The 24,865-nt window shown below is 52.7% G+C and overlaps 1 protein-coding gene across 50 annotated transcripts in view; it reads right to left on the reverse strand.

The window, feature by feature from the left end:
* The window catches only part of LRRFIP1 (LRR binding FLII interacting protein 1), a 152,919-nt gene that overhangs the window by 63,968 nt on the left and 64,086 nt on the right, over positions 1-24,865 (reverse strand). For 14 of the 50 annotated variants that reach the window (XM_066232733.1, XM_066232729.1, XM_066232700.1 and 11 more), the window contains exons 2-8: positions 18,099-18,185; positions 12,474-12,491; positions 8,767-8,814; positions 6,746-6,790; positions 6,048-6,098; positions 4,231-4,269; positions 311-370 (exon numbers count right to left, since the gene is read on the reverse strand). In XM_066232733.1, the coding sequence (XP_066088830.1) occupies positions 311-370; positions 4,231-4,269; positions 6,048-6,098; positions 6,746-6,790; positions 8,767-8,814; positions 12,474-12,491; positions 18,099-18,185 (348 nt within the window). The remainder of the gene's footprint in view (positions 1-310; positions 371-4,230; positions 4,270-6,047; positions 6,099-6,745; positions 6,791-8,766; positions 8,815-12,473; positions 12,492-18,098; positions 18,186-24,865) is intronic. The other 36 variants (XM_066232730.1, XM_066232727.1, XM_066232725.1 and 33 more) reach the window with 10 other exon arrangements.

A 24,865-nucleotide genomic window follows, 5' to 3' on the forward strand; every position in this document is an offset into this window, starting at 1 on the left:
TATATAAACACACATACACCCCAGGGCAATAAAGTGGCGAAAGAGCCCATCTTTAACTCTAGAGCTTTTAAACATTTTTCTATGAATCTGTTACACTAACACTTAGAATATTGGAAGACTAACATTCTAAGGCTGTTTACTAGTTCGGAAACATTAACTTTCACTCTGTCATTTACTAGAAAAAAAAAAAAAAAAGAGGCCCACGGTCACACGCACCCACCCACAAAAGCAGCCACATTGAGTGATACTTTTAAAAAAGCTTTGCAGCAATCTGTTTGAAGTCCATGCCATGCAGATGTACTATACTAACCCTGCCAGATCTTCTGTTCAGGGACTGTGATCCATACAGTTCTCCATCATAACCATTTGTCTGTGTCAGTGAAGAAAAGAAGAGAAACTGACGTCAGCACACAAAGGCAGGCAGTGCACAGACAGAGGCAGAGCAGCAAGGGCGAGTTGGCGGAGTGAGCTTCCTGAACACAGCGGGTGAGCGACACCCCAAAGCCAGCAGCCCCCTGGACGGCCTCAGCCCTCCCGTCTGCTCCTCCACAACTCAGGAGAGTCCACTCAGTGTCCCTTGTGACTACGGGGCATCCAGGACTTGGACGGTTTCTGTGGACGAAGCCCGTGGACTGGGGTGCCGTGGCTTTCTCAGGTCCGGCGTTACGGCCGTGCTGCGGAGATCCCAGCTGGCGAGAAGCCCGGCCGCCGGCCAGGCAGGTGGGGTGACCGTGCGGCCTGAGCTGTCCCAGTTTCCCGTCCCGGGCTCGGGGTGAGTCCGTGACAGTTGTGGCCCATGAGGAAGCTGTATTTCGAAAATTCATACCCAGCTTCTATTCGATCTATAATTCAACATTCACGTTCACGATGGAAAAAGTTAGGATACAGCCTCTACATTAGTTTTTCACCCATCTAGTCCTCCTACTCTCATTTTTTTTTCCAAAATGAAATCTGAGGACATATATCATGACTTCATAATTTGTTCTCAAGAAAAAAAAAACAAACGAGAGAGAATAAAGATCAGTACATGCCTGTCTCGTCTCTTCTCTGCTCCCAGCCCAAGTTCCCTAAAACCAAGGCTCTGGGCTGCCAGCTGCTCTCACACATCCATAAGGGACATTTCTGTGGGTGAACAGCGGTCAAGTGACAAGGACATAGCCGGCTCTCACGATAGAAAAAGGGCGGGCAGGCCACACAACTGGCAAAAATGGAAGGAGATGCCGGGGGTCACGGACATGAGTCCAAATTCCAAAGAGAAGTTCTGTCACGTGACCTTAGTTTATGAATCCTGGGGGCCGCCGGCCTCTGTCCAGGCTGTGGAAATGCGCACAGTAACAGCTGTAGACCTCACGAGGCCAGTGCGGGGAGGGGGGAAATTACATCTGATTAAAGTGGGGGAGGGGAGACGTTCAGCACACATTTTGCAGCCCCTGATATCGGCGCAGAATAAACGCATGAATTTCCAGACAGAGTACAGATTCGTGAAATCTTGGCTGTTTACTTTTGCTGCAATTCAGAAAGCAAACCAATGTGAAGTTTCTAAATTAAGAGTATGTAGAAATTCCCTCAGTGTTCAGTCTGAAAACTCCAGGAGACAGTAAAACATTTCTGAGATTAATTTAACAGGGAGGGGGAAAAAACATTTATAGAGACTGGCAGAAATTTCACTCACTCTAATGTCTTCTCTCAACCAACGAGATCATTTGATAGGGAAATACACACCTGGACTTGTACATTTCAGACCCCAGCCTTATCCTCTTGATAATCTGTTTAGAAACTAGTTTCTGGAAAGACTGTCACTGTGATGGCTCATGTCAATTCACTTTAGGCAACTTTTACTTTCCTGGAAGAGGTGAGGAATAAAAGTGTATCACATGAACTCCGGCTTTCCACTGTTGCTTATGAAGCACAGGATGCGTTAGACGGGTTCTGCCTTCTGGTCCCACTCTCCAACATGAACTCCAGCAAGAAGCAGACGGGAGGGGAAGGCTGGGGCGAGCGGTCCCCTCTCACTTATCACCCTTTCTCTTCTGGCCTTCCATGAAAATGCATAGAAACTATTACTCTGAAGACTTTAGGGAACACTCACCACTTTCTGTTCCAGGAAAATTCTGCCATGAGGAATATATTCCTAGGACAGATCCCCAAATCTATAGCATCTTAACATCTCTAGAGTGAAAAAATTACTTTGACCTTGTTGGAGACACCTCCAACCTTCTCCTCTCAGGTGGTTTTATGGAGATGGGTGGAGCCGCTTTACGTGCGGTAATAGGGTCAGGAGAGTTGAAAATTAACCTAAACGTTAGAATGAAAAAGTCCACTGGCAGTGTGTGACTGTATCTTAGGTCTGATCTCTGGTGTTCAACCAGCTTGCTCTACGGAATGTTTTTCAATACTCCGTGTTGTGCAGCCCACCTGCCTCACGGTCACCCGGCGTGTTTCTTAGGACAAGAAAACCAGAACACCCAGAGGCCCGGGAATATGCATTTTAACAAGCTTTCTAAGGGCCAAGGAATGTGCATTTTAACAAGCTCCTCACGGGAGTCTCCCACACAGGAACACGGAGAAGCAGCGTTCTCGGGAGAACAGGGGCCATTCACAGATTATTAGCATTTCCCACAAGAGGAAAAGCAAGAGACAAGAGTTCACGCCCTGTCCAAAGCAACCATTCTAACGGGGACTCGGGGTCGCTCGGCACCCCGAGAGTCGGAGAGTACCACGCAGAGCTCTCCCAGCAAGCCCCCACGAACTTCACACGCGACTGTGCCAGAGCCAGCCGTTAGCTTCTTTGATTAACAATGTGAGGTTATTTCCCTGCTGAGGCAAAAGACAGCTCACCTTCAAGGGCGTGAGAGACGGGAAACAGAAGAAGGAAAGCAAAAGCAAAAGGCTTACATGCGCCGTCGGGTGCCCTGAGTTTAGTTTTAAAAGCCAGAAGGGACAACTGAAAATAAAAGTAAACTCCGAAAGGTGCCCCCAACCATTGCTCACACGGACACTTCCTTCCACTCCACCAGGGACTGGCCCTAAATGTCATTTGCCTGGAGTCGGAAATAAAAACGTCTAAAAATCTAGAAACACGTCGCTCATCTACTGAACGACCTGAGGAATGGAAAGGCTGCTACAATGGTGGTGTCACAGAAACGCTCCCGTCCGCCAGCGTCACTGGGGAGATTCCGGGAAGAGCCCTTTCTGAGTCTAATGACGTGTCCGGGTGCCTCTCACAGCCCACAGCACGTCCCCGCGTCCCGGTGGCCGAGCCGAGGCGGGGCCGGACCGCGAGGTGGGGCTGGACTGCCCGTCTCTTCGGCAGGCGGTGCCCACCCTGGTTCCCTTGCCCTGCTGTGGAGCACACCAGGAGGCTCAGGAGCCCCAGGGTGCCAGGCAGATGGATGGCACTATTCATGGTCACCTTAAAGGTCAAAATTCCTTTTTAAAACACAGGGATTTGCTAAATAGTTTTGAAATGCACTAGAATGAGAAAAGCACAAGACGCTTTTCTAAAAGTTCTCCAAGTGAAGGGTGTGTGAGCGGCTGTCACAGCTGCGGAGCCTAAGCACCCTCAAGCCGAGTGCACTTTCTGGGGAGATGGGATTTCCCTTCGGCAGTTTACACATTCAGGCAGGAGACAGCAGTCAGCACAGAAACTCTTCTGGAGGAATGTGAGGGAATAATTTCAACTTTGAATCAAAAGTCTTTGTTTCTTTTTTTTTTTTTTTGGTTGCAACCGGGGTCTTTCTAGCAAAGGGGTCCTGTTGTCCATTTCATTTAAATGAACACGGACTAAAAAACAATGCATTCTTTCCAGTAAAGTGCTAATCTTTTAAAGGAACGGTAGAGGCTGCCAGAGTTCCTGATCTGCTCTGAGTTCTTTAAAAGCAAGACACCATCTTTTCCCACCTCGGACCCAGAGCCACTGGCATGGTGCGTGGCAAACAGCTGGCGCTCAAACAGTGCGTGCATGCAAGTCTGCGGCCCAAAGCCCGACCAGGCGGGTCGGAGCCGCACCCAGGAGGCTCTGAGGAGGAGACCGTGCCCTCTGCTGGGCGTGCCAGCCTCCGGCCCGCCGACCCCAGGTAGAGAGATTGGCGGGTGGCATGTGTGTCCTCTCGGACAAAGATGCACCTGGCCCTTTAGACAAACACCCATGAGGTTAGTGGGGACACCGCTGGTTATTATCTGTCACACGACACAATTGGGATCACACGGCAAGTCCTTCGGCCACCTCACCCAGGCGTAGGGACCCCCAGGTTCCAGGTCAGGCTGTGACTGTCGAGGAATGGATGAGAGAAACGACAGAAAGGAGAGGTGGCAAAAACCAGTTAAAAAAACCAAAGTCAGACGTAACAGACGAAGAACACAGGCAGTGCTGAGACTCTTAACAAAATCACATTCTTCCCCATGACTCCCAGGATCTCATGTGTACGGGCAAGGGGAATCATTGTACTTTCTGCTCCATAAGACACACACTATTTTTTCCCCCAAAAGTAGACGGGAAATGCCTGTGTGTCTTATGGAGTAAAAAATATGGTATTTTATTAAATATTTTAATACTCCATTTGGTTCAGAATTTATTTTTATTTTTATTTTTCTCCTTAAAACCCTAGGTGTGTCTTATGGTCAGGCATGTCTTATAGAGCAGGGGTGGTCAACCTTTTTATCCCTACCGCCCACTTCTGTATCTCTGTTAGTAGTAAAATGTTCTAACCGCCCACTGGTTCCACAGCAATGGTGATTTATAAAGTAGGGGAGTAAATTAACTTTATGAAATTTATAAAGCAGAGTTATAGCAAGTTAAAGCATATAATAAGAATGACTTACCAAGTACTTTATGTCGGATTTTCGCTAAGTTTGGCAGAATAAACCTTTATAAAACAACTTACTATAGTTAAATCTATCTTTTGATTTATACTTTGGTTGCTCCGCTACCACCACCTACCATGAAAGCTGGAACGCCCCCTAGTGGGCGGTAGGGACCAGGTTGACTACCACTGTTGTAGAGCAAAAAATACGGTATGTTAGAACAATAGCTACCATAGATCCAATAATGTTCACAGCAAATGTTGCTACAATTCCTAAAATCTGAAGTAGTTAGAGCAACTTTATATCCTCCTCTAAAACTCTGCCTTTGGCACCTCCAAGGACAGTAACAGTGTAGCACCGTCACAGTTTATTGTTACAAACCGTCAAATTAAAGGTGCATTAGCGCCCACAGAAGAAGTCTAGAAGTGATATTTTGAGTTAATCATCATGATGATTAAATATAAGCCTTCTGCTCTCTATGGTCCTTCCGTCTACATGGTGGCCTCACAGAGAATCCCTGAGGACCAGCAGTGAGAGGCGATTTTAACCCCGTGGTCAGCTGAACGGACACACACAGATGAAACTTACCGACTTAAAGACACCATTTCTCGACTTCTCTTCCCAAAGCATATGTTTTTTTAAAAACATAATTAGGAGTATTTTTGGAAAGTTTCAGGAAAAATACGTTTTTGCGTTCATCGGCCGTTAAGCGACCGCGATGAAGCGATTTCCTCAAGGTGACGGAAGGGACGTGGTGGCCTGCAGGTGAGTGCACCAGCCCTGGGACGCAGTCGGAACACCCCCCCCCCCCTTCCCGACAGCCTACAGCAGCCTGGGAAGAATGACTCGAACTTATAGGTACTTCACTTAAGATGCGGATTCCGTGGGGGGCGGCACAGGTGAGCAAACAGGACATGATTGACAGCCTGTTCCTTCACACCCGCCCTCCACCGTCCCACCAGCCACGCCCTGACCACCTCATCAAGGAGCAGCAGCTTTGTGATGCGGACAAAGGTGTGGACAACTGGTGCCCTCTGCTCTCGGAGAAAGACACAACAAATGTGCCTAAGCTCTTGTCAGCAGCAAGAGGTAATTTGAATAGATTTCAAATAAGCATCCTGTCAGTTAGATACTGACGACGAGACCACAGGGACACGGAGTAAGCAACACGAAGGCAGGGATGGGACAGTGAAGGACCTGGACATGAACAAAACCATGCAGACTCAGCCATTCCGGCGACTGACCCTCAGGCTTCCACGACTGCCCACTGACATGCGCTCATCTTCATCGGAAGCCTAGTAAGAGAAAGGACGGAACAGCATGAAGAGACCATGTAACACGTAAAGGAACCCACACCCCCTCTCGGCGGGGGTGGGGGGGTGGCTCACCCAACAGCACTGCGGGGGGGCGATTGGCGGCCTCAGGAAGCCGAGGGCCTCACCAATGTGGGCTTTGTGTGAATTCACACCTCTCTTTATGGGGGGTTGGGGGGCTGTTTCTGGGTCATACGGCCTTCAATTAATACCACTGAAGTGCTGTTATTTACTTCGCCAGGGTCTCCAACCACATAGCCTTGATGCACATCACTCCGTGAAGTATCCGGGGGTGTTTCAGAGCAAAAAGGGTACTAAAACTGTCATGAATAGTAATACTCAGAAACCTCTCAAGCTCCACCCTTCCCAAAGTTAGGTCAAAATACTAAAAGCTGAGTTCATTTTCTTTGTTTAGGAAATAATATCAGTATTAATTTCCTTAATAAACATCAGTGAGTTACACATTTGTATATATTACATTATATCATATCATATATCACATCATATTATAATATATACTATACCATATATTATATTATACTATATTATATTATATATATTTCAACCACTACAAATACAAATCAGATCTCCATCTAGAAGCCTAAGTAAGAAATGAACGCAGTACTGACCGAGGTGTTTCTTCGGGATCTACGTGAGTAGCGCTCACTGTCTTCCTACCAAAGCAACAGAGGAAAGAGCATGGAGGTTAGAGACGGCAGGAGAGGGGCCCCAGGCAAAGAGCATGGAGGTTAGAGACGGCAGGGGAGGGGCCCCAGGCAAAGAGCATGGAGGTTAGAGACGGCAGGGGAGGGGCCCCAGGCAAAGAGCATGGAGGTTAGAGACGGCAGGGGAGGGGCCCCAGGCAAAGAGCATGGAGGTTAGAGACGGTAGGGGAGGGGCCCCAGGCAAAGAGCATGGAGGTTAGAGACGGCAGGGGAGGAGCCCCAGGCAAAGAGCATGGAGGTTAGAGACGGCAGGGGAGGGGCCCCAGGCAAAGAGCATGGAGGTTAGAGACGCAAGGGAGGAGCCCCAGGCAAAGAGCATGGAGGTTAGAGACGGTAGGGGAGGAGCCCCAGGCAAAGAGCATGGAGGTTAGAGACGGCAGGGGAGGACCCCCAGGGGAGGGGCCCCAGGCAAAGAGCATGGAGGTTAGAGACAGCAGGGGAGGGGCCCCAGGCCGTCCAACTGCCGCAAAACAGTCTTTCTGATGGAAATGTCAAATGCTCTTTTTGCCTTTGCTTACAGGTTTCAATTAAACTTGCCGGGGAGAAGTGTTTTCTTCCAAAGTGGGGGTATCTAACACACAAATAATTGGCATTTTTCACCCGGGCTTTCAAAACAAGTGTGTGTTGGAGGAGAAGCTGAGTCTTAATTTTTTCCCTAACCTCTAACGGCTGGTCCATTTCAATCCACCCACTTTTTTTTCCTTCTTCTTATATTCAGAACCTTACTCTCTTCTCGGGAATCTGAGGAGAAATCATTTCCACAAAAGGTCCAATAAGTATGCCACCCTCCCAACCTAGCAGGGTGTCCACATTTGAACATCTCTGAAGTCGGGGACATCTTATAGTCAGAGTTACACACAATGATGATCAGCTTTTTTCTCAGAGGTATAGAACACATCCCCACCTTCTAACAGTCTTAAGGTGGATGAAAATTCATCTGCCTGTGCCGTATAAGCCTGCTTAAAGGTCGGAGGCAATCATTTTTTAAACAGAGGAAGTGTGTGCTCTTTCTATTTCCAGAACTACTGTCTCTCATAGTTTAGGCAGGCATCTAAGTTGTTAGGAAGTAATCTTATATTTCCTTAGATTATTTTATGTGTAAGGGATATATAACAGGACATTTCCATACTGGCCAAGCTTTCAAGTGCTAAAAGTATGTGATGATGTCCCGGAGGCCGGTGACAAGGACAGGGGGGAGGTGGAGGACACTCAGGTGTACGAATGAGTGAGAGGAGAAGCCATGTCCTCTGGGGACCATGGAGAGCACCCGGGGTGCACGCAGCCGGGCACCGAGCCCTCCTGGGAGGGTCGTAAGGACAGAGAATCATTAGGGATGAGCCAGCTCTCAGCTGGCATGGGAGGGCAGAGGAGCTGTTCTAGGAAATGGTGAGAAGGTGTAAGAATGTTTTCCTCAAAGAACAGCGGTGTCAGGGGGTATAACCGGGCAGCTGGGGGCGGGCACACATCCAAGGCCGAAACGGTCAGAACGAAGGTGACCGGCTAGCTGACCGCAATGGTGAATGAAGGAAATGGGGGATGTGTGACCTCTGGGTTCCAACCAGAGCTTGGAGAGACAGGATGGAAACAGGGCTGTTCTCTCGCCTGGAACACATGCCCAGCTTGAGTGTCCCTAGTGGACAGTGTTCTGCCCCAGGAGGTCAGGGAGGGCAGAGACCCCCCACAAACACCGCCTGGAGACGGCAGGAGCCAGCTGCTACTGCACAGACCAGACTCAGCGCCTGGCCAGGGCCCCTCTTACCAGGCTCCCGACGGGATGTGAACAACCAGGCCAGAGGCCAAAGACCCCGGCAGAAAGCCTCTCGGTATTAAATTATGGTGCAACAGGAACCTGGTTATGTGATTAAACGGCATAACAAGCGAATGACAAACCATGCAAGCTTCTTAACATCAGAGTTGAGGCCTACCATCCACTGCTCGATGTCACCCCACTTCGTATCCAGCCCATAATATTTCTACAGACAGAAGGGAAAGAAAATTAGGCAAGAAGTGAAACGGTAAATGCGTGAGGGACCGTTGTGACATGCATCCCCAACCTACTGCCCAAGCCACACGGTGCGGGGTCACACGCCAAGACAAAGCAGTGACAGCAGGTCGGGATCTGCAGGGGGCAGTGCCACCAAGCAGCGGAGCCTGGCACACACCCACGCCGCTCCCAACCACAAGCCCAGGGAGCCCAGGACAAAGCATTCCTGGGGCCAGGGGCGGCGCCCCAGAGACCGGGGATTGGCCCCGAGCCCTGTGTCCCTGTTCAGAGTGGCAGAGGCTGACAGCCCATCCTGTGTCATGACAACAGGAACGAGAAAGCCTAGCACAAGGGAGGGAGCAGCTGGGATCGCCGCTGGGTTTCTGGTGCCCTCGTCCCCGCCCTTCGATCCCTGTGCTGGATTCAGAGCCAGAAGACCATGAACCTTGGATGTCTTCAGAGTCACAGAGGGAGAGGCCTTTGCATGGGGAAAAAAACCAAAACTATGCTTGCAAGTTAGATCCTGCAAGTTTTCTTTACCCAGTGCCTTCCTGCCTCTCTCCCCAGCTTGTCTGAGCTACGCTGGAGCAAGTCAGAACGAGAAAAGCAGACTCGGAAGGGCTATCACTGTTGCTAAATATAGTCATTCCACGGGCAGGGCGGACCTCCCGGGACTTTGCCTCTCTCCTCACTGTGCCCTCCCTTTCCCAGGAGAAAACCAAGGAACAGCCAAACCTCTGTCACACCGATGTGATTTTTTTTCCTCCCTCTTTACACAGTAAAGCCTTATAATCCAGAAGGGAGAAAAGAATGGAGGAGAGGCGTGCAGGGTTGGGGTTGATGTATAGGGACCAGAACCCACCACTGCTGCAGCAGCTGGTCTAGCCTCCGTTTCTCTGGAAGGGCGGCAGGGTTTAAGATCGCCGGCTCTCCGACGGCCCTGTCCCTTCCTCTTAGAGCTGGCACGAGGTAGAGAAGTGGAGGAGGAAGGGAGGAAAACTCCGGAGGGAGAATTCAACACTGTGCTCAAGACTCAACCAACGCACAGCTGTAGCGTCAAAAGTGCATGAGCGGCCCTGGCCGGTTAGCTCAGTGGTAGAGCGTCGGCCTGGTGTGCAGAAGTCCCGGGTTCGATTCCCTGCCTGGGCACACAGGAGAAGTGCCCATCTGCTTCTCCACCCCTCCCCCTCTCCTTCCTCTCTGTCTCTCTCTTCCCCTCCCGCAGCCAAGGCTGTGGAGCAAAGATGGCCCGGGCACTGAGGATGGCTCCATGGCCTCTGCCTCAGGCGCTAGAATGGCTCTGATTGCAACAGAGCAACGTCCCAGATGGGCAGAGCATCACCCCCTGGAGGGCATGCTGGGTGGATCCCGGTCGGGCACATGTGGGAGTCTGTCTGACTGCCTCCCCATTTCCAACCTCAGGGAAAAAAAAAAAAAGTGCATGAGCCACACTCTCCTCCTGGAAGTCGCTTCCCTTAGACTCTCCACAGAGACAGGAAATATAAGCAAACACGGTACTTCCCTGTCACGTTGTAACAACAAATTAAGCAAAATGCAACCGCAGAACGCGATTGTGCATTCAACTGCTCTGAGAGCCTGGATTAGTAACACGGGATGCCATCAACCTCCTTTACCTCGTGGCTTAATTACAAAGATAGAAAATACGGTTTTCAAAAGGAAAACTTGGCCTGTAGACCAAGTTACAAAATATTATTTAAATCCCTCAAGAGGTCTCTGTTCTGTTTTCCTATTTTCCTATTCTCCTTTTTTGCGAATCCTATTATCAAGTACTGCACTCTCTATCCATGGCTCTTTCCACGATAAAAACAAGAACTGGTGTTCAGAATCTTCACTCTAGTTCGTGGGCAGTCTGATCAGGTGGCTGCTGAGTTTCCTTGCCATTCCGTGGAGGAAGAAGACCCCAGAAAGCAACAGTAAGTGTAGTTAGTGCGTCGCTGTGACATCAGCTCACAGGCCAGCCCAGCAAACCCCACAGCACAGCACACGTCAAGGGCGAGCCCGTAGGATTAGCCGGTGAGTCATGCGGGAGAGGCGGGAGGAAGCCGGACGATGCAGAAGGTGTTTGCTTGACTTTCAGAAATAGCTACTGGGGCCGCAGAAGAGAACCCATTGCTCAAAACAGCCACACGGGCTGGGAGAGAACCTCGTACTGCCTCCTCCTTTTCCTCCTCACAAATCTTAGTGACGAGGAGTGGATGAAGAAAGGGCCTCCCTGACCTTGCACCCCATCTTTATCGTAAAAATGGGCACCGGCTTTTTTGCATGGAGGACTAGCATCGCTCTGTATACAAATTACCATTCTGACACAGTTCTAACGGCACCTCTGGAGAGCTGGGGAAAAGAATGTAACAGGGACCTAGGACTCGTGATGAATGAAATCAAAGTGGCAACGACCAGAGAGAGCCTCTTGTCCAGGTGTGGGACAATTCTATCTGCTCCGTCAGGGACAGCAAGGGTCCCAGCCTTGCCTTTGGCCTGCAAACTTCTTCCCCAGGTTCTGTCCATGTGATCTGGGTCTGGCTTCGAGACCCAGTTGGATTCTCGGACCCTACGAAAACTAACAAAAGTGCAGACAGAGGCTGGTGCTCACTGAACTCATTTCTTCACGCTCCTCCCGGGAAAGCATGGGTGCGGACGGGGGAGGGCGCAGGAAGGAACGACCATTCAGGACCGGAGCCAGGAAAGGCATCCGAGAACAGCGTTTTAAACTCACTGAGAGTGTGTTCAAGGGGCCCGGCATGCCCTAACCTTGGACATTAGGTCGCCTTACTTATTTAATTACTAGCTGATGGAAAAGAAAACCATAGTTGTTGTTCCTTATCTAGAAACTGAATACATTCATAAAAAGAAAACTATTATAGGTGTTATATGTAGCCAACTAAATCCATTGGTGGGGAGGCCTGTGTGGAGACACTGTATCAGCTCTCGGGGAACCTCGCACTCCCTCCCTCCTCACTGCCGACTCAGGCATCACTGGCCTGAATCCGGGGAGCTCTTGCTTTTCTGCGGCTGGCCCGCTCAGTGCCTTCATTCTGAACCTCAGCCGCTTCTCCACGATACCGGGGAACAGAGGTGCGCTCTCAAGACTAGGGACAGAGGGCAGGCTTCTGTGAAGCTACCGAATTTTACTGTTCTCCCTCCATTTTCTTTTCTCACTCAGATTTTTTTTTTTTTTAAAGAGGATGCAACAAGCTCCTAATACATGGTAATTTGCATTTAAATAGTTTTCCAACAAAATGATCTGGAAGGATAATCTCTCTCTTTAAAGCTCTGATTCCAAAAGGGTTCCTGAATTTTGAAATTGGATTTAATTATGTCCTTGAATTCATTCCCCCCTCCCCTGCCCCAAATAGCCAGGTTTCTAATTTCTTGGGGAAAAACGAAGATGAGAAACGCCTTCGGCACACACAAATGTGTCTGAGGGAAGCTGCTGTCTGCAGACAGAGGGGGACTTAAATGAGCAATCTTGTTCAAATCGGTTCATCAGCCAAGCGGGGGAGGGGGAGAAGCGGGGGCGGGGGGGCCTCTGCATCTTCAGCGAAAGGTGTTATTTCTGCAAGGAGACCAGGCCCTTGGGAGGGAAAAACTACTGCATGCAAACCCGAACACCAGGAAGGAAGAGCCTACCTTCTGAACCTGATAGATCTACAGAGCAGGGCAAAAGAAAAGGGAAAAAGAAAGATAAAATCCAGTTAAAAAGGTAGAAACATCAGAAAGAAAAGTTTCATAAGTACCTGGAAATAGGAATAAAAGCCATATTTTTTTGGGGGGGGGGAAGAAACTGTAAATCATTAGCAATGTATCAATTAAAAAAACTTGGAAGTCTCATTGAAAGAAGTGGTCATTTCATAACTGATGTCATACTTGTTGTCACTGGAACACGGGACACTCGCACAGTCTGTCCAAGAACCCTGCTACCCGGGGCGGAAGCCCGTGTCACCTGTTACCACGAACGGGAGAAAGGACTTCATCGTCAATTTAAAATTTCTTTGGTGGTGACAGAAGTGTAACAACCACCACCACAAAGGACAAAAGCGGAATTGGAAAGTCCGTTGGTCAAATTCGCAAACAGCGAAGAACAATGTTTTCATGTTCTGTCCTTACAAACAGAATGCCCGGAACATTCCAGCTTAACAGCGTGGCCAGGGGACTACAACTGGACTATGTTTTCCCCCAGAGTTTATTATCATCTGTTGACGTCGACGCCTGCTTGGGAGGGATCCCCTAGTTTTGGAGGGATCGCTGGGTAAGACTGAGATACCTGCTTCGCTCACCCGCCCACTCTTCTTCCATCGACGAAACACGTACTGAGTCAGACATTGTTCCTGGCACTACCCAACACGGTAGGATCAGGAACTTGGCATTCCTCGTCTTACGTGGGTGAGCACAGGTGAGCACATTCAACATTATGACTGCATTAAACAAAGTGCCACCAACAAACTGCTAATCAAGTCAGGAGCCACAAAAGAGACGCACCCTGGTCATCGGATCCCCTGGGCATCATATTACCCCTGTTGTGCAGGTTCTCATAGGAAATGAAAGGGTTCACTTGGATTTCCCAAAAGACATCGACGATACCTTCTTCCTTCCTTCTGTCGTAAGTCCTCATAACCCTTTTAAACAGCCCCCAAGGCCCAGCTGACGCAGTCCCTCCTCACCATCCGCACTGGGGACAGGACCCGTTATGGAGGGTGCCGTGGGCTGCCATGGGGGCTGCGGCTGGGCAGGGGAGGGGGGCTGGGATCGACCTGCAGCCCCCGGGTCTGCTGTGGCTTGGCGACTGGTCCGCACCCCTCAGACACCGCTGTCTTTGCTGACCTCTCCTCTCTGTGCAACCTGCAGGCCCCAGTGCAGCTTCACCCCAACCCCCCTCTGAGCGCCTCACAGGGCGTCCCCACCTTCCTGGGGTTCTGAGCCCCGAGGGGCAGTCATAGCTGCTCCGGGCAAGCACAGGCTCAGCCCCCGGCCGCCGACCTGACCGCCAGCTCGGGGAAGCCCGCACCTGTCCGAAACGCCTGGCGGAGAGGGACGGCTCACCACCGGACCAAGACAGAAGCCCGTTTCTCAAGTTTTACACCAAAATCTCAGTCCTTCGGGTTCAACACCGGCCTTACAAGGCATATTCACTCCCATGTCAACAACTTAAAACGCCAGTGCCACAGGCTGTCGGACTGAAAAACCTCAGACAGCGATAGCGCCTTCTAATAACAGGCCGGGAGGTGCCCTCTGCAAAGGCGCGGCCGGGAGGTGTGGCCCGCACACTCCCTCAACCTGAAAGCACGTCTCCAAACCCGGAGCTCGGCCGCGTCCGCCTGTCTCCCCTGCTCTGCTCTCCGGGTGTCTGCACAGACGTCACACGTACACACGTGCTCATGGGGACACACGGGTGCCCTCCCTCCTCCACCTGCGGCCGGTCCCACCGAGAAACAGCCAGGTGGACAGACACCTGTTCCCTGTAAAACTCTTGCTAATAAAATTGGCTATTTTGGGTCGAGTGTAGCTGTTCCTCTAGTCCGGCGTGAGGGGAAAAACTTGTTTTTCAAGATCTGCTTCCACTTGTACCACGAGGCCCGTGGGGCCCGCCCTGTTCCCCCACCGCCGGCTGTGAGGCCCTGTTCCCCCACCGCCGGCTGCGAGGGCCGGCACGCTCGCCGCCTGGTTCGCCCCACCGCTGACCTGCTGACTCGGCCCTGGGCCTCTGTCCGCTTTCCCTGCCGACTGGACGCCGGGGCTGTGCTGGGAAGACCCCGGCCGTGCCGACTTTTCAGACCTAGACTTCCGTCCTGGCCATTTTCTTAGTTGCAGTAAAACTGTCTACCTCTCTAAGGTCAGACTTTGTCACCTGTAAATAAAACTTGGAAACGGCCCCTCACAGACTGTGACCGTCCCCGGGTCCAGCGCTGCCGCACCGTGGGGGCTCCAGGGTGTCCCTGACACTCCCCCTCTGACCCACGCCGGTTCCTTCTGGCCAGTAATCAACAACACTAGTTCTTTCAAACACTTAGTTTCTTGGCTTAATTCCTCTTCGCTTCTATTCTCTAAATCAAGAACTTTGCCAAGAACTTTGTGAGAACCAGCTTGTGTTATCAAGTGCACGGGGCAATCAATTCTGCCCACAGTTTCTATCTCAGGGTATGATTTGGAAGACGGATGTGGACACACGCACCTTGTCATTCAGTCCCACCTTGCTTTTGTAGAAACGCTGTATTTGTGTCCTTGGTGAAAGCTGCTTTCTCTTAAATGTGAGAAAAGCTACAAAATGATGACTCATGGCACCATGGAAACCAAAGGCAGGAACCCTGACAGACCGAGCCTCTCCTTCCTGAGTCAGAGCGCAGGGGGACAGTCACAGGCCACCCGGAATGCTCACCAACGGGAAGGAGGGGGAAGAGTCGGTGTTCAGAGCTCAGGGGGACAGTCACAGGCCACCCAGAATGCTCACCAACAGGGCGGAGCGGGAAGAGTCGGTGTTCAAACTCAGTCAAGTGTTGCAAAACCTGGCATGGCAACAGAAACTTGGGAGAAACTCTTCTTCCAGTTCTTTTAAGACCTTAATATAAAGAAGACTGGGGACTGCTGGAGGAACAGGGAAGGCCCATTAGAAGCAGGAGCCCCTGAGAAGGGCAGCTCCTCCTGGTCCTGAGAACAAAGCAGCAGCCTCCGCAGGTGGCGATGCAACTTGGGAAACAGGCCACTGCCCGCCACGTGGGTCTCCCTGGCCCCCGCTGCTAGGAGTGCCCTGACCCCGCTGCCCCCCACGCGGGCGCCCTGACCCCTATCACAATGAGCGCCCTGCCCCACCCTGCTGCCCCCCACACGGGCGCCCTGACCCCACTGCCCCCCACGCGGGCGCCCTGACCCCACTGCCCCCCACGCGGGCGCCCTGACCCCACTGCCCCCCACGCGGGCGCCCTGACCCCCATCACAATGAGCGCCCTGCCCCGCCCTGCTGCCCCCCACGCGGGCGCCCTGACCCCCATCACAATGAGCGCCCTGCCCCCCCTGCTGCCCCCCCGCGGGTGCCCTGACCCCACTGCCCCCCACGCGGGCGCCCTGACCCCCATCACAATGAGCGCCCTGCCCCCCCCCGCTGCCCCCCACGCGGGCGCCCTGACCCCCATCACAATGAGCGCCCTGCCCCCCCCCCCCCGCTGCCCCCCTGCCACCATTCTGATTTCCAAACCAGAAGGCAGAGGCTCCCAGAGTCCTTCCTCCTCACAGTGGGCTTGTGAGCATCGACTGAGTGAACAAAAATATTCAAGACAGACCCCAACACCAGGCGGTTTGAGAAAGCAATGTGTCATCTAAACTCTCTGTTACTAACAAGTTCAGGCTGAGAGAACGGTTCTACGAGGCGGCCTCCCACTACGTCTGATGTATACCAGAGACTGAGGGCTGCTCGGTGTCAGACGGCTCCCTGAGCACAGGTGACACTGTCTCAGACAGGTACAGGACAAAGGTCTACAACACAAGATCTGTTTCCTTTCTCCACGACCCAGCCCCAATACTAGTCTTTGTTATCTGAAAACGCTTCTTTGAATGATCCCTCAAATCCCTCGAGGTAGTCACCCCTGGTCCGGCGCATACCTCGAGTTTATGGATGGGTAGTGACCAGGGTTCCAAGCTTCACCCTTAACTAAGATAATGGACAGGGGAAGTGCTTACAGGTAACCCCACGGGCCTTAGGAAGTTCCGAAGTCCAAATTATGAACGTGGAAAGTCAGGAGTACCTGTTTCCAATTTTAAAATGATGAATGCCGTTCTCGGGGAGTAAGGCACTGAGGCCACGCTAACCCTGGGCTTCCTGGAGTAAAATTAAGAGAAAAAAGTGCAAATGATTTAAATAATAAATTAACTCCAGAGTCAAATGTCTAAAAACTTGCTCACAGCTGTAGCTGTATTTCCAACAATGAGAGGAAGTGGTGACTACTTCCAAATACTTGTTTAGTCTGTCTTCACATGGGAACACAGGACAAGTCACACCTAAAATACAGTCACTTCCCAGCAGCTGCTGGAATGTGGTGTGGCCTGTCCCTTAGGAAGCATAGCCCCCTCCGGTCCCCACCACTGTGGGGGCTGCCTTGTGGCCCCGGCCCTCCTGTCATCGGGACTGTGGTATATGATTCTTCTACCATCCTGGGCTTCCGTTTCTAATGAATCTTCAACCCGTTCTTTAAACCACACAGAGCGTTTTCCTCCCCAAATTCACGTGTGGCCGCGGCCCCTCCCCCTCTGACACTCCTCCTCAGGGACAGACAGACCCGTCCGACAGAGAATGCACTGACTACTGGTGGCCGGGGCCTCACCCTACAAGGAAGTGGCGGGATCTGCTGTGGTTTTATGAGAAACTGGAAATCTAGATTTTCTTCGGGGATCTCATACATCTTAAAAAACAGTGGCTCGACTTAAACAGTTTGGCTCCGTGACCCAAACAGGGCTGTGTAGGAAAACTAGCCCCGGGGGTGGGGGGGCGGGGGGAGAGCAGCTGGCTGGCTCTTTCCCACACATGAAATTCACATCTTCTGAACAAGCAGAGCCTTCACTGGGGCTGGGGTGGGTGTTCTCAAAGGGCGTGGCCCACAGGAGAACAGGGTCCCACAGAGAGGGACTCCTTTGCTCCGCCCTGACTTCAAGGTCATGGAAAAGCTCACAGCTCCACCTGCCAGTTATACGAGCCCTCGGCTGGCCACATGACTTCTGGCTCCAGCTCAGGATTATGAAGATAAGTAGCAAACACCACTAACAGGTGCATAAATACATCATATCCACTTTCCCAGGGGGCCGGTTTCTTCCCTGGCTATTAAACCCATGGTGTTTATTCTGTGCTCTGCAGCACATGCAGGCTTCAGAGACTTCATGAAATCTATTAAAAAGTGTAAAAAAAAAAACCCCATAAAACCACAGGGGAACTATTTTGAAACGAAACGGTTTAGTTAGTTTAAGAACAAAATCACCTGTTCTTCTTTCACACTTTTAATTCAGGGGATCAGGATTCTCGCTTGTTAGGAAGACCCTGATGTTCAGAGCCAGAAAGCTGGTCTGGAGAGATCGATGCAGGCCAGGGGGTCTGGGACAGGCACGTCTGGCATCTGTGCTATGCACCCCCCCTCCCTGGCCTGACCTTGAACCAGAGTCACAGGCACCAGCGCATTCTGATCACGAGCAATGTCAAATGGACAGGTGCCTCTGCCTTTCACACACTCCACACCTGAAATGAAAAGGCCCCCGAGATGAACCGAGCACCCCGCTTACCTCCTTCTGCTGCCGCTCCAGCTCCCTCATCCTGATCTCTCGGGCCTCGGCGCGGGCCGCACGCTTCGCCGCCAGCCGGGCCTCCGCCTGAAACACACCCGGAAACTGTGTTAGAGGAGAGACAACCCGGGGGCCCCTTGATGTGCACAGTGAACAAGGATACTGTGGAAAGGAAAGCTTGTTCAGAGGTCAGTAAATATACAGGAATGCATCATAGGCTGGTAAGTTAACAGGGTCAACAATGGTAGCAGTTACAATTAATAATGATCGCTGCCACTTAGGGAGCCCTTTCTAAATGCCAGGGGCACCGTTGTAAGGGCTGCAGATAGGTTATGCCAGGCGCGACTCGCAACAGCTCAGTTAGGTAGATACTGTTACCAAACAGCGCTATTAGGTAAATACTGTTGCCAAACAGTTATTAGTTAGATACTGTTACCAAACCGCTATCAGGCAGACACTGTTACCAAATAGTGCTATTAGGTAGATACTTTTGCCAAACAGCTCTATTAGGTAGATACTGTTACCACCCACATGTTGCAGATGAGGGAACTAAAGCACAGAGAGGGTAAGTAACTTTCTCAAGGTCACAGATCCCATAATTGGCAGGCCTGGGCAGTCTGCCTTCCTATGGAGGGACAACAGACTAATGCAGGACGCAGAGCCTTTGAACAGGACAGGACCACGGGTCACTGGTTCAATCCCCCTCCCCCTTCACAGAGCAGGAAGCGGAGGTCAGGAGAGGCTGCCAGACATGTCCGAGGACATGGGGCTGGGACTCTGACCCCAATTTCCAGAACTCCGTCCGGTCACCTCTCATTACACCTTGCTTCCCCTTCAACACCTGCAGTGCAGGGAAGACCACCTTTTTTCAAGACCAAGACCAGGGCTATAAAAGTGTTACATTAAAAAAAAAAATCTGCCTCTGTTTAATTATCTGTCAACTTATGGCCGATTTTCTGTCTTCTGCATGAGAGCACTGAAAACGCTTGGCGAGGGCCAACCAGCGCCATCGAACCCGGCACCCGAACGCCATTCCTCCCTGCACGAGCCCCGTGCTCGCTCACTAGTTCAGGGAGGTGAGCGGTGCAAGTGTGTCAGGCTCCAGGTTTTCCGGTGTCAAAGGAATTCCAACTGGGGGCAACCCTTGCCATTCTTCTACCAGGTCCGTAGATGCATTTTTTCAGACATCTCGCTGTTCCCTAGATAATTTTAAAACCACTGGAGATGGCCAGCAGGCTTCTGGTGTGGCCAGTGGGCCAGCACGCGGCTCGGGGGCCCGAGTGTCTCGTCATGCAGTGTGGCCCCAACGGCTGGGCCCCCTGCAATGCAGGCTCACGTCAGGATGGAGGGTCTTGGTGTGAGGGGCACCCACCACCCCAGCCCCCGCTTGTGTTGAATTACAAATTCATCTTCTTTTTAAATTCTAATCTAAGTCGAAAAATTGGCCACAGTTGACTTGTCAGGGGTTGACTGATGCGTTCTCAAAAGGAATTTATTTAATGAGTTGGCTTGTTCGTGTGGTCCCTTTAACAACACAAGCCCAGGTCCCTCAAATCAAGGTGTCCACATCCCAGCTGTGTCAGAACTCCGTCGGACTCCTCGCTGCCACTTTCCATTTTCTGAACACGGTGTGGGGGGCAAAGCTGAAGGGGAGGGGAGGGGAGGGGATGGCAGGGCAAGGTCATCAGACAGACTTCCTCCAGCCCCGTGGACAGGTCGGTGGGCAGCCTCACCCCACCCCAGCAGCCTGCGGGCTCAGGGTCTAGGCCGGCACAGGTTGGGCAGCCACAGCCCATCAGCCGGGGAGGGGAGGATCTGGGGGGGGGGGTTGGGGAAGGTGTTGGGCAGATAAAATGTATTATGCTCACTTTGTTAAAGAGGCCGTTGCCCAGGTGATATTAATGTGTGTTGAGAATTGTTGTAGCCTGAGGCTTGGTTTTGGGATTAAGCCTGTCCCACCCTTTTTGGTGTGAGGTGGTACAATCCTATCATGCCTCATAGAAGTGATTTTGTATTAGAGACTTCCCCATTATGTATATTGGATTAAGGGTTTGGATTTCTACACTATAAAATGGGAACGGAGCGGGAGTTTGCGCTCTTGGTTCCTGAGGTTAGCATGAGAGAGCAGAGAGAATAGAGCCAGCAGCGGGAGGAGGCCACGTGGAGAAGGCCAGGAGAAGCAGCCAAGATGGCGGAGTGCTGAGTGAGATGCCAGTTTGTATAGAGTTTGTATCTGGGATAAGGAAGGAAATGGGGAACTGAGGAGAATAAGGCTGTTGAGCTAGAAACCTTTGATTCTAGGAAACTCGGATAAATCAGTAGCTTTGTGAGCACTGAATGTGACTGGGTTTTGGAGCCCAGTGTGTATTTTTACTTGCCCGCCGGGTGCAAGCTAGATTAAAGACTATGGCCCACCAGTTTTTGGCTCCATGGTTTCTTTACCGACTGTCCGAATCCAATGCGAACCTGCATGGGCTGGGCTCCTCTGATAGTGGCCCTGGCCTTGGCTCCTGGCTTTACAGAAGGGGAAGGGAGGGCATGGAGGAGGAAGAAGGAGGGTAAGAATGTAAGAAAAGGAAGGGGCTGCCCAAGGGGGACAGACAGGAGCGTGCCGGGGACCATAGTGTGGCCCTGACAGTCCTGCCCCTGGTCTCCATCCTCCACATGCTCCCCTTGCGTGTGGACCCCACGGGAAAGGCACAACTAACCAAGGTCCCTCAGCAGCTGGCTTTGATTTAATCGAAAGGTAGATGAGCCTGGGTGGGCCAGAGCTGATCAGGTTAGCCCTTTAAAACCGAGTCTGGCGGTCAGAGAGACTCTCCTGCTGGCCTTGGCAGAGCAAGCTGCCATGGGGGGGGCAGGGAGGGGCCCTGGACCGGCAGGCAGGTGGGGCGGCCTCCAGGAGGGGCCAGGGAGGGGCCCTGGACCGGCAGGTAGGAGTGGAGCCCAACCCAGCTGAGAGCCGGCAGGGGAAACGTCCCAGAGCAGCAAGGAGGGGCAGTCCGCCAGCAACCACGTGAGCCCGGAAGGGGACCCTGAGGTCTAGGAAGGAGGCAGGCCGCTGGTTCCAGGGTTACAGCCTTGTGAGATCCTGAGCAGAGGACCCTCTAAGCTGTGCCCAGACTTCTGACCCACAGACACGATGAGATAACAGACACATGTTGTTTTAAGCTGTGATGTTTGTTACACATCAGCAGATAACTAATACAAGGAGGCGAGGTTGAGATGACGCCTCCTCTCTCAGTGCGGGTGTCTTTGTGACAGGGCGGGGGTTCTGAGCACCTGCCTGTCTAGCCCTCTCCCTGCCCCCTGGGTCTAGCTGCGCTTGGGACTAGGGCTACAATCCTTGAAGAAGAGACCACCTATATGAGGGTGGCCTCCCCACAAGACAGGCAGGCCTCCAAAACAATGTCCCAACAGAGCCTAGCTACACAGAAAAAGGACTTGTCATGGTCCACCCTCCCTCTGGTCCTCACGTCCAGCCCAATATGTCTGTCCCATCCTTGAGGATAAACTCCGATTTGAAGGACATGGACTTGGGTTGATACAAGAAGCACCTGAACAAAACCAAGCTACAGAATAAATTCCTTACAAAGACACAGCCAGCCAACCGCGAACACAGATCAGCTGTGGACCACAGATCAGACTTTAGAAAGGAGGTTAAGTCTGTTGCTCAGTTCAACCGAATTTCAAATCCTTGTGACGGCCACCCTACGTCTCTCAGGAGCCTCTTGGGACTCATGTGTGGACAGCCAAGCACCCACGATGTAGGAAGTGCTGACGATCGTGCCTGTGGGCCCCCGTCTAACTAAAGCCAACGGGTCCATGGGTCAGCGTCTGAGCTGGTACAAACCCCTGTACAGCCAACCTTGCGAGCATGAGACCGTTCTCAGCAGGATAACCCCGGCACCAGCCCGAGATGCGCAGAGAAAAAGGCTGAAGTTCACACAGCCCACCCAGTTCATATTAAGACAGGGATGTTGCCAAGAGCCCGGAACAGCCCGACACAGAGCCCAGGAGATAATGATCACGCATGTGATCGTTGTGAAGTCACCCGAGACCATACTGGATATGATCAAGTCGTTGAATGATAAAAAAAGATACCAAACAGCAACGGTCTGCCATGGCGACGCGCAAACACGGGTTGACCCCCTCCGACATGTCAAGTGAGGTCCGGCCCTGCTGCCCAGCAGAGGCCGACTGTCTGGGGGCCGGGTGGGCCCCAGGCCAGTGCTCCTGCAGCGCAGGGCAAAGCCATCTCAGTCCGACACTGGTGCAAAACATAAACTTGCATGCTTGCGGTCACAGCCATGTCAGAGGGTTTAAGAGTTTCCTTTCACTTTCTGTGCTGAGCTTATAGGGGACCGCTGCTCACCGGCCATCCCCCGGCCACATGAGCTCGTAGTGCTGCCCGAGGCTGGAAAGGACTTTCAAAGTGCGGTTTGGGTTCCCAGTCATGGAATACAGACAAAGTGACCAGTGGGGGGGGGGGGGTTGGATGGGACCTTAACCCAACCCTGATGTCTGGAGGGCTTCCTGGAGAACACATACCCTGAACCAAACCCTGAGGAGCAAAGAGGAGAGAGCCAGGCAGCGGGGGACGAGGACGAGGGCAGGTGGCCGGTGGGCAGCCCTGAGGGCCGGAGACAGGTCCAGTGCTCAGCTCCGGCACCTGGAACCTTCTCTTCAAGGAACACGGGACCTCCAGGGGCGTTAGGCAGGAGCTCAGCGGGGGCCTGACGACTTCCGATTTAGGACGCGCGCTCTCAGGCTGAACCGTGGGCGCAGAAGCAGGCGTGGGAGGGCAGCAGGGAGCCCAGCAAGTGAAGAGGCTTCTCAAAACGCGGTTCGGGCCCCAGTCTCGGGGTGCTTCTGAGCGGGGGAGCCCGTGAACGCGAGTGGGCGGGCCCCGTGAACGTGAGTGGGCGGGCCCTGTGAACGTGAGTGGGCAGAGCCCGTGAAGGCGAGTGGGCGGGCCCCTGAACGTGAGTGGGCGGGCTGGCTGACCTGCACCCCAAGGGGGAAGCACAACTGTGAGGCCCCTGCGGACACAGAAGTCAACCTCGGAGAAGAACCCCCACATGGCCCCCACGCAGATGCTTGTGGTACACAGGGTGCTCCCCCAAACCTGATCGCACCTCCTCCCTCGAAGGCCCTGGGGGCTTTAGAGCTGGGGTATGCCTTTGTGTTCCCGCCCCCCCAGGAGCCCCCAACCTCCAGGGAGACAATAACGGATGGAGGAAAGTAGATGGACTTATGGAATGTCGGAGATGAAGTATAACACGCTCAGGGAAGGAAGGAAGGGAGGAAGGGAGGGAGGGAGGGAAGGGAGGGAAGGAAGGGAGGAAGGGAGGGAGAGAGGGAGGGAGGGAGGGAGGGAGGGAGGGAGGGAAAAGAAAGAAAAAGGAAGGGAGGAAGGGAAGGGAAGGGAAGGGAAAGGAAAGAAAGGAGAGAAAAGTTTAGAAACCAGACCATAGACACTCCCAAGCAGCCCTCAGTGGACTGTCTCCAGCTCCCACTGAAGCGTGTGGACAACTCCATTGATGACTCTGCCCCAAGCTCATTTGCTGAACCCAGGCTCCTGCCTGGCAGCAGCTCCTGTCCTGGGACCTCAGCAGTCCCAAGCTGCTCTCTTCCCTGTCTGCAGGAGCCACCCTGAGAGGTGACCGCCAGCCCTCGCCCGTGCCCTCGGCCCCAGAGTCCCCCCAAGGGGCTCCGGAGAAGGCAGCGCTCTGGGCCCTCCCTCCCTCCCCTGCTCACCACCATCTTTGTTGAGATACACACTCAAATACTTGGTGGTGAAGTGCTATGGTCTTGGTCTTGGTCTTGGTCAGATTTGCCTCAGCGCAGCCCAGCCCGGGGGGCGGGGGCACGGGCGGGGCCCACAGGGCTGGAAGCTGACAGCTGGGGTCTGCAGCTGGGACATGGGGCTCTTTAAAACCAACGGCTGTCACCGTGTCCTTCCGAGAAGCAGGGGCATCTCCCGGGACCTGTCAGAGACGCAGGGTCTGAGGCCCCACCTGACCCGCTGAGTCAGAATCCAGCTGAAGGGGGGAACCATCCAGGCTTCACCACGCCGCCCCCTCCCTCCCTGGGGGGGCAGTGCTGGCACCATTCAAGTGTGGGGACCACTGCTTTCTGTCATCCCCTCTAGGTCTGGGTTGTTTGACAGTTTGCAAATAAATAGCAGAACTTTTAGAAGGAAGAAAGGAAGGAAGATGGGGGTGGGGGATGGGGAGGGGAAGGAGGGAGGGGAAGGGAGGAGACGAAGGTGCCTCAAACCAACACCCTGCTCACTGCTGCTTGAAGGCGGCAGGGTTCTGTTGTTGAAACTGTGGCAGTGTTGTGTCCCCTCCCAAAAAACAAACAACGCAGGCCCCCCTCTCTGTTCTGATGCCCCCGACAGGGTTCACAGGAGTGGGGGAGGGGCAGCAGGGCTCCTCTGACCAGATCCAGGCCCCCTGACCCTCTCAGGACCGCCCACAATGTCGGTGGGGAATGCCAGCATTCCACTGCTCCGTAGAGGGGACGCGGCCCGCTGGCCCTTCCCCCAAGGATCCCCCTGTCCTGGCCGGGAATCCCCTGAACAGAGCTTTACAGACCCGGCTGTGAAAGCTAGGCACCCTCTGAAGGGAGAGATGGCTGGTGTGAGGAGACACCATGTATCACCTCAGCGGCCTCATTATAATTCTGCAAAGCTCAACCCCTGACTCCAAAGTTCCACTTTGACGATTTATTTGACTGTAAGATAAACATGACAGCCCTCT

Source organism: Saccopteryx bilineata, chromosome 5 (assembly GCF_036850765.1).
Source record: "Saccopteryx bilineata isolate mSacBil1 chromosome 5, mSacBil1_pri_phased_curated, whole genome shotgun sequence".
In the NCBI taxonomy this organism is placed as follows: domain Eukaryota; kingdom Metazoa; phylum Chordata; class Mammalia; order Chiroptera; family Emballonuridae; genus Saccopteryx; species Saccopteryx bilineata.